Source organism: Malus sylvestris, chromosome 17, assembly GCF_916048215.2.
Source record: "Malus sylvestris chromosome 17, drMalSylv7.2, whole genome shotgun sequence".
Classification (NCBI taxonomy): Eukaryota; Viridiplantae; Streptophyta; class Magnoliopsida; order Rosales; family Rosaceae; genus Malus; species Malus sylvestris.
Window position 1 is genome coordinate 15,964,152 of NC_062276.1, and position 10,104 is coordinate 15,974,255.

At 35.8% G+C, this 10,104-nt stretch overlaps 1 protein-coding gene across 1 annotated transcript; it reads right to left on the reverse strand.

Annotated features, from left to right (window-relative positions):
* Positions 1 to 2,239: 2,239 nt before the first annotated feature.
* LOC126612363 (7-dehydrocholesterol reductase) lies at positions 2,240 to 8,249 on the reverse strand. Its single transcript, XM_050280761.1, has 13 exons — positions 8,078 to 8,249; positions 7,043 to 7,265; positions 6,665 to 6,720; positions 6,390 to 6,492; positions 6,239 to 6,304; positions 5,121 to 5,234; positions 4,730 to 4,856; positions 4,237 to 4,337; positions 3,387 to 3,512; positions 3,227 to 3,291; positions 2,922 to 3,003; positions 2,722 to 2,804; positions 2,240 to 2,537 (listed from the first exon to the last, which is right to left on the reverse strand). Exons 1-13 carry the CDS (start codon positions 8,167 to 8,169, stop codon positions 2,471 to 2,473), a joined length of 1,305 nt encoding a protein of 434 aa, XP_050136718.1. The 5' UTR covers positions 8,170 to 8,249; the 3' UTR covers positions 2,240 to 2,470.
* Between the last annotated feature and the right edge of the window lie 1,855 nt (positions 8,250 to 10,104).

Below are 10,104 nucleotides of genomic sequence, written 5' to 3' on the forward strand. Positions count from 1 at the left end.
GCTCATTTTTCCATCAAGTCGAGTTGTTAGATTTCCAACAATAAAACAAATTTGTAATTTTTTCTGCAACTGCCATGTGGTGCAATCTGGGGTATCCAACATAAAAAATCTTGAAAGTCAACAACCAGAATTATTCTAAGGAAAAAAATAAAAATAAAACCAAAAAAATACCCAATTTTTTTTTCTATACATACCCAACCACCTTCTCAATGGTTGAGGAAGCTCCTCAATTGACTTCGTGGTCAATTCATAAAACTTCAAACTTTTGATCAGATCGTTAATGTTATAAATCACTCTACAAAAATAATTTTTGCAAAAAATTAATAAAATCTGAGAACATTTAGTCATCAAACTACACAAAAACAAATGAACAAAGTTTTGATATTTACAAAGTGGTTTATAATATAAATAGCTCTGATAATAAGATTAGAACCTCGTCCATCTGTTTTTGTATAATTTGATGAATAAATTATCTCATATTTTATCAATTTTTTGCAAAAATGATATTAATAAAGTGATTTATAATGTTAATGACTCCGATCATAAGGTCGAAATTCTATGAATCGGCTATGAAGTGAATAGATGAGCCTTCTCAACAATGAATGAGCCAAGTTAATACCTCTCCCTTTCGTGTTAGCTTTATTTCGAAATGGTACCGTCTGAAAATGACAATAATGCCCCTCAAAGTTTGATCTTTTGGTCAATTCCCCCTTCAAAGTGTATTCTTTTTCTTGTAACGGAAGGAAAACAAAAACAAAATAAAAGGTGCCGTGAAAAAAAATAACGAGACTATAAAAATCACCACCCAAAAATTTAATAAGATTTGTGTACAGAGAGTCATGGTGAAGAGTTGCTTATCCATCAAAGCGGAGTAGGTTGAACTTCCCTATGATTTATGGCTGTATTGAAGCATGGGAACTCTTTAGGATGTGTTGCCTCTTGGTCTTGGAGATCCATGGACCATGGTAGTAGTTTTCCATGAAATTATGTTCATCGGACCTTTGATTTAGAGTGGTGCTCCACATATCTTATTTTTACTTCATACATTGATTTTTATCCTCTGAATTACTTTAATTCATTTGATACGGCACTCGAAAATTGAAATACATGTATGAAAGGTAAAAAATGGTGTGTGTATAGCAACACCCTTGATTTATTCTTTGACATGTTTATTTCATTCAATTTAATTAGAAATGCGACATAAAAAAGAACAATACTTGACTACTTAAAGAATAAGTAGTAGTTCATACTCAAAATAAATCGTCGTTGATTTATAGAACTCAATTTTTATAATTAGAATCATTCATATTATAAATCATTCTATAAAGATCTCTTATGCCAAAAATCAATAAAAACTAAGGTGATTTGATCGTCAAACTGTATAAAAACAAATGAACGAAATTAGTAAAATCATTATGAATCATCTATGTATTTGCTAAAATAGATTAATTAAACGACCTTAGTTTTAATTCATTTTTTTACAGAAAATGATATTTACAGTGTGATTCATAATATGAACGGTTCTGATCATAATTACAAAGTTTTGTGATTCGAATACAAAGAATTTTAAGTAAGAGTTCCTACTCATCTTTGAGTAATCAAGCATTGTTCCATAAAACATTAAGATTTTTAAATGGATGAGAGAGAACACCCTCAGCCTCTCAATTCTGCGGCGGATTGGTTTCCAGATTGTTGACCGGAAGTGTGCAGCTCTTGGGTTCTCTTTTGATGTCATTAATGCACGGAATCTGGCGTAAAAATTGGTTTTCTCCATTGTTTCGAAGTGGGCCCAAATTGCAGTGTATTATATTGCCAAATAATAGGTGAAAGAAAGTAAAGGGACTCGAGAGTGTATGGCAGGTCGCCACCCCCTTGTCCTGGAGGCTATCCGGCTAGGGAGGAGCTTGCTGTCTTAAGTCTTAACCCTTCTCCCGGTGTATTTGAAAAAGATCAATCCGTATAAACATCAACTTTAAATTGGATTAGTTTCTTTTCACCGAATAAGTGCTTGGGCCAAAAAACCCAACCGAATGGAGAAATAGTTGGAGAGGAGGCAAGTCCTGCCAGCGTATCTCTATTTTCATTTCCTTGCAGAGGTGTGATATCCACATCTCTTTTTACTTTTCACACTCTTTTAATTTTTGATCATCGGATCGGATAAATTGAAGAAAATCAAAAGATAGAAATTAACGAGGGGTGTGTGAGAAGTAAAATAGGGTGTGGATAGCAAACCCCTTCCTTGTATACCCAACTCCAGGTATAGTGGTAATTTATTATTAATGGCAATTAATGAAAACCAAAAAGCCTGAACTTGTACATGAAATATTCATAAGCAAATACAAAACTAATGCTTCCTTGGGCAGTCCCCAAAGCAATCGTACACAGCATTCTCAAATCACCAAATGAGCTTCGAGCAGAAAAAGCGAATTCAACCTCGCGCCCTCGTCGATGCGTACAGGATTCCGACTCTTCAATAGATTCCGGGGATGACCCTGTCGGAAACCTTCTGACAATATAACTTCCAGTATTTGCCATACCTGCAATGCAAACGCTCCTCGTCAGAATCTCAGTCGAAATTACATGAAATGCTTGGAACCGTTTCATTTTTTATGGCTTTTACAACTTGGTTACTTCATTTTGCAACCACTAGAGGTCATTTCAGTTTTTGCGGATTCCCCAAGAATGCATACTATGTAACAACAGGAATCTGTATCTGCTTACTTGGAGCGACATCGGTCATCATCCCTCTTGGCTCGGTCAAGCAGAAGGATTGTCAGGAAAACCACATAGAAGTATGGTAGAAACTGCAGGAAAACAAGGAAAAAGTTCAGCTAAACGGCAGAAACTGAAGCACGCTAGATTCTGTAGATTTCTGAACAGTCCAGAAAATCAACAATAAAACACTAAGCAAAAATGGTTACATGATTGAAAAGAGCTGGAACAGTCCAGAAGAAGGCAGCTGATATTTCTGGCACGTAGTGGAAATGACGTGATAAACCCCACCTGCAGTAGAGCAATACACTCAGCAATGATTTCAAAACCGTTATCTTTTTAAATCTAGCACATGCATGAATTAGGATAGGCAATGTGCAAACACGAGAAGCATACCAACAAAAGCATGGCTCAACTCACTCCCATTGTGCGACAAAAAGAAGTTACAGAAATACTCAGTTATATGCGTGTGCACAGAGGTGTTGTGTACTTAAAAGAGAGTCGAAATTCTCACCATCCTGAGGTTAGAAGAAGGCTTGTCTTTGTTTCCCCGGATGTGGTAGTGTATGAAGCAACTATCTGACATGGGCAAATCTCTTTTATGTCAGCCAAAATAATCTCAACCTGTGCATATAATGAATGAGTCACATGATAAACTTCATGAGAAAAAACACCTTTGATGGAGCTCTCCCCCAAACCAAGCATTTGCCATTTGTTCTCCGAAATTCTTGCCTTTGCCTGTCACAATCATAGTTGATGTATATGCAAAGGATCCCGGCCACCAGAATAAAAAGTGCTAGCTGGAACAGGAGGTTGGAGATTGTCAGAAACGTGACAAATAATGATAGGAAGAAAAGAAGACAAATGACTCAGCTGAGAAGTTTCACACATCGTAAAAATCAGTTGATTCATATTTGCCAGAATTGCAGCCAGATTTTTTACTATCTAAAGTTTTTATTTATCCATTCTTCTCTTTCTTGCACCGGAATTGTTTTTTCCCATTTGTCTTTTTTATTCATTGGAGGTCCACTGGATTTCACGTTTTCAGCATGGTCCTCTCAAATTCTGAAAATACCTTGACTCGCATAATGACAAGACCTTATCACAATTTCGTGCACAATGCAATGAAACCAAAAGCAAGGCATATAAATTCTTTGACATTAAGAAAATTTCATCATATTCATACAAACAACCTAACCAGTAACCAAACTCCAATGGTTAATTTTTTTGGTCAATGGCCGAAGTCTAAAGGTTAATCCTTCGCTTTCCATGCTCATTGAACTTTTAGAACCAGGTGTGTACATAATAAGTTAATAACTATCCACCATTCGTTACGACCCCTACATAAAAAGAAAATGTGACCTAAAAGGCTAAAACATAAAGTAAAAGCCAGCCTTTTAAAATAAGGAAATCACGAGTTAACTAACTTAGAAAACACCTTCATAACCAAATACGTTTACTACTAAATTACTAATGTGACTCATAACTTCAAAAAATTGGGCAAACCACATATCAGGATTATACCTGAGTTCCAAGATTTATAGGATGGTTGACCAGGTACATGCCAGGAGATGTATAAATAGATGGAACCCAGACCAAGCAACCCCAGCAAATATAAAATCCCGCTGCCAGAGACAAAAGTACAATGAACCATAGTGAGATGAAGCATGAACTGAACCAAGTGAAGGATGAGGAAACCATGATTGAGAAAGTTACATTACTATGGGTCAATCTACAGGGATAAGAACAAATATGATGATAGTCAGCATGAAAACCTTGGACTTGCAAAGAGATGCGGTTAATAGTAGCCCGTAGTTCACCATAAAAACATGGTAAATACCAGGCTACTGGTAATCAAATATCAAGACAATCAGCCCCCGAAAAGACCACCATTTCAGTAAGGTGAAATATTAACCTTCAAACGTTAAGGTTAATATTATCACATCTGATGGTTAGTCTTGGGCATGCCAACATCTAAACAGTGGGAGAAAAAGTAAAAGGTAGAGCATATGTGAACCTCGATCATGTGCAATATCCATTGTATTCCAGTATCCAGCCTCCCACCAGAAAAACTTTGTGACATACACCAGCATCAATATAGTATTCACAAGCATTGAGTCAGCTACTTTCCCATTAACTTCATACTGGTAAAACAAGAAACGAAAATCTGATATCAGATAAAATATGGATGACATAATTTAAATAGAGGTGAACAAGTACACTCTTGATCATGGCCCTTTCGGCACACAGATTTTCTGTGTCAGAAAGGTAAATGTGGACAACAATGTTAACATTAACAAACTACAATGGTAGCTGGTAATTTATTGAAATTAGAAATATATCAACTAAAATGAAAATGTTGGACCTAAACGGTAAGGACAGAAAAAAAAAAATCTCAGACGAATTACCTGCTTTATGCAATAGGTCACAGCAAGAACTGCCCAGGACATCATCCCAAATCTGCAGTTTGTGAAAACTTTGATATCGAAGTATTTACCAATTCGTGGATACAGCTCCAAGCCCTACGAAAAACGAAGAGTGAATAATACTTTTTATACATCAGGTCATATCCAATAAAAAACAGAATTTTTTTTTCTTATTAAAAGCTCAGTCACACAACAATAATTCTAAATGGAAGAAGATATGCTGTACAATCTATTGAAGTAGTCGAAGTAATTAGTTTTCTTTTTATATGGAAAAGGGTATTTTACAAAACAAACAGAGGGAGTACAACAAAATCTGGAGAAGAAGTCAATCCAACTAATCAACTACCAGAGAGTAAGAAAAAAATAGTATAAAAGGTCGTACCCAGTGCACAAGGCTCCCGCTTTACGCAGGGTCTGGGAGAGGTGAATGTCGGCTAGCCTTACCCCCATTTATGGAGAGGCTGCTCCCAAGTCTCGAACCCGAGACCTACCGCTCATGGGCGAAGGCACTTGCCATCGCACCAAGTGCGACCTCTTAAGAAAAAAATAGTATACAACACAAAAATCCCATCTAATCAGAATGACTTGTATTAAAAGAGATACCAATGTAATCCAGTAAATCAGTATTATCAAAAAGTAATCTTCAGGTTCACGAGTTTAAGTTAGAGTGTTGCAGCACAAGGGCCGAATAAAGCAAGACCGTGATACTAGCACAAATTCTCTTGGGACAGACTTATTCATTCTGATAAAGTACATCAAGAATCTGATTGAAACCACAATTACAGCTATGAGTGCATTTTGAACTGCTCTCGTTTGCTCAGATAGATCACAGATAGCACAACTATTTGGCTTATTGAAAGAATCACTTTTTACATGGGCTATTTAGTACGAGTCAATGGATAACAGATATCTTGAAAAAAAATAAGTAACAAGGCATAGTCACACTGTCCAACTTAGCATCACAACCGAATGTGAACGTTCTAAGGGTATATATTCAGTTAAAACAGGGTATATATTCAGTTAAACTAAAAGGTCTATCCATGCTTATTTTTGAGTGGCAGGGAACATAATAGATGGAAAACAGGAAAAATGAAACTTACCCAATAGAAGTCAATTATTGCATTCCCAGAAGATCCAGAATCAGTGGAAGATGGTGCCACATGGCCCTTGCAAACATAACGTGTTTGTGTAAAAAAAAATGATTGTAAGATGCAGATAAACTTATATTTTGGAGTACTTATAAACCCTCACTTTTATGTACAGGAAAATACAAAAGATGAAACTTCCAAAAATGAGGGTAGAAAATATTTCTCCCAGATGATCATAAACAACTGTAGGGTTGAATATCCCGAACCTGAAATTTAACATAGAAAAACATCAAATGCACTAGCAAACATTTTGGTGCTACAAGGCCACTGCATCAATAACTCAATAATTCCGAAAATGATAGAATTTCTAGGAAAGTGAACTCAAGAATGTGCGGCATTCATAATAGGAAACAATGAATTGACAGAGAAAATATGTACCACCAAAGGCCAAGGTAGGTAGTCAACGTTACAAAATAGGCCGCCATACCATTTGCCTGCAAAATGCACAAGCTACATTAGAAAAGGGAAAGAATTTGCATATAGAACTATCCAGAACAAGTAGTAGACGTTTCCATAACTGCGAACAGTAATCAATTTAATACTTTTACATTTCTGCAAGTCCGGGTGCAGAAAAAATGACAAAAAAATGCTTTAACTTATACAATTTTTATATCTAGTGATTTTTACAAGGCCAAAGGATTCAGAACATTCAATATATATATATATAACTTGAGATTGGCATAGGAGTTGGAAATCATATTTTTATGATCACTTTGGCAAAGCAATTTTGACACATAGAAATTGAGTATCCAGCACCTTGTAGACAGGTCGATTCCCAGCTGGAGATATTGGCCCCTCAACCCTTTTTCCAGGTAAAAGAAGCTGAAGTGCAGCCTCAAAAGCACCGTAACAGGCAATAATCTTCCATGCAGTGGCAGTAGGTATTGGCCATATTTTGATAAACCCCTGCAGTCCATGCTGCCTCAAGTAATCCCAAGTTTGCAAAATGGAGCCATCAGCATGTACCATTGTATACCATCTGCATTAAGTATCAGATTCTGAGTTCAACCATTCATAACCATCATAATAATTACATTGATATCATGTAGCAGTAAATGGCATGTAGATTGATAAATTGATAAGGTGCTCCAAATTCTGAAACCTTTTTACTCATATATACTTTGTTTTGTTTAATTTCAACAGTTTATTTATTGGTTTAGCTCTACTTCCGCTAAGTAATTTACAGCGTCCCAACTAACCAAAATCTAAAACTTTAAAAGTTTCAAATTCAGATTCTTTGTCTGCGTCTTCTCATTATCAAAACAGGGATTATAGAAAAAGAGTAATACTAATAAATCACACTATCAATGCATCTACACGAGATAAAAACTTTAAATGACTTTGTATAATTCAAAATTTCATAATCTCACAGTTCTTATAAAATTAAAATTTAATATCTGAAACTACAGCATCTCTTTCTTTCAACATCAACACTACAAATCCTCAAACTTTTAATATAGAGGACAAATGCTTCAAAAGCTTAGGGAATAAACGAAGAGAAATAAACATAATTCGAGTTCAAGACATCATATTCTCCCAGAAAATTAAAATTTTCCATGGAAACAAACAAGAAAACGAAAAACCAATACGAGATTCGGATTCAATCATCCTATTTTCCCCACAAAACCAAAGAATAACGAAAACCCATTACTCCCCATACCACCATCCTCGAAAATACTCAATCCGAAAACAATCAAACGCAAAACTCATTTCGTTTTTCATACAAAACAAGTAAAACCCGAAAAAAATAAATAAAGCAAAACAGCAAAAAGAAAGATTTACAGAGCTTACAGTAGAATTACAAAGGGAGGGCAGAGAGAAAGCAGCGATAGCATGGAAGCGTACGTCACCAATGGGGAATGTACGGTCTTTGTCTCCCCCATTTTTCTTCTCTCTGATTTCTGAGAGTGTAGACCGAGCTCAGTTTCTTTGTATGGTTGATTGACAGACTCTCGGAGTCGGAGAGGTGAAGACTAGCAACATGGTGTCGTTTTAATATTGGATTTTCCTATTATACCCCTATTGGTGGGGTGCGGGCCCACTTACAATGTAGCCTTAGTCCATCTGATCTGAGTTTGGTTTTTCTGAATTTAAAATGAGTTTAGCGGACTCTGGTTCTTTAACACGGAATAGATTACAAACGGTGGGCCCACGGAATCGCCAAGCTTTAGGTACCGTTTGGTAAGTAGACGGGACGGAACAGAACGGGATGAGACGGAACAGGACGAAACGGATGATGTAAATATTGAAAAAGATAAGGAGAAATTTTGTCATAAAATGTTATAAATTTGTGTTCCACGGATGTGGAACGGATCGTTCCAGGGGGAAGAGGTGGAACGAAAAATCAACCAAATTTTGTCCCATGGGACAACCCGTTCCACAGTTTTTAGGCGCACCAAACGTGGGACAGAACGGCTCGTTCAGTTCCGTTCCGTCTCGTCCCACGTACCAAACAGTACAGCATGGGCAAACTAATGAGCAAACCCGACCTCAAGATTTACGTTTCTCTCGATAAAATTTCGTCTCAGCATTCAAATTTTTAGTCGAAATATTCACAAAAATATTAAATTTTAGTTTTTGACAAACGATATTATTTACATTAAGATGAAGGAAGAGTGAGGTAAGCCTCACAAAAGATTAGCAATAAAGTATTTTAAATTCGTCTTTAACGAGAATCGAACTCATGACCTCTCACTTACAATGAAGAGAAATATCACTAGATCATTGTACTATGTGGCTACAGAATGTTAAATTAGTTTTAAAGAAGTAACAAAAAAAAAATACACCCAATCAAATTATAACATAAACTCGTAAAAAAACATAAATTTAGGGATTCTACTATAAGGACTTTCATTAGAAACAATATTCTTTCAAGAACACAAAAGTTCCCTTTAAGTTCGTAAGTGATAGCATTTCTAATCGGAGTCCCTATTTAGATACTCTCACCACCACTATTTAGGGACTTAACAGGAATATACTTGTTCTTAAAAGAATATTAATTTCATAGGAGTGTCCTTATAGTATAGTCCTTAAATTTAAGGACTAAAAGATTTTAAATTTATTGTTACTTTCTCAACCATTGATCTGAATAGTAAAAATAAAAATAAAAATTCAAAAAGTTATTAAGACGGTTGATTTCCCTTCAATAAACAAAAGAAAAAAGTTCATTGGGACCCATGCATGGAGTTGCACAGCAGCAAGAAATCTGCACATGGGTGGGCCAAGTCTTTCACTCAAAATTTTCACTGGGCTCCACCACTTTGATCCCTATATTGTCCCTATATGTGAGGACTTGCCTCATCTATCCAGTGAGTCCTATACTTTTGGTGCATTGAAGAGCTTTATTCCTCATTTATAAGGTCTATGCGATGGTAAGGACAGCTTTGAGGACTAGCACTCGAGATGCCCAGGGAGTCTCTATTTAGGGACTCCCACCACCACCTTTGAGTACTGCTGTAAGGGAATCTTTGTGTCCCTAAAGGAATATTGCCTCCAATGGAAAAGCACTTATAGTAGAATTCCTAAATTTGAGTTGTTACGATTTTATGTGATTGTTTGAATAGGCGCACATTTTTGTTTATGTAAACTGTTTTGAATTAATTTAACATTACATTGTCATATAATATTTTTGTAAACATTTTAACCAAAAAAATTCAAATTCAAACACAATTTTTTTTTAAAAAAAATATTAGCTTAATATTAGTTAAAAGAAATGCATTTGTGGGTGCAAATTTCCGTCGTCTCTTCCTTTGACGAAAATGCACCTGTAAAATAATAACACCTAAGATTAAGGTCAAAAGCCTCACGCGCCCACAATA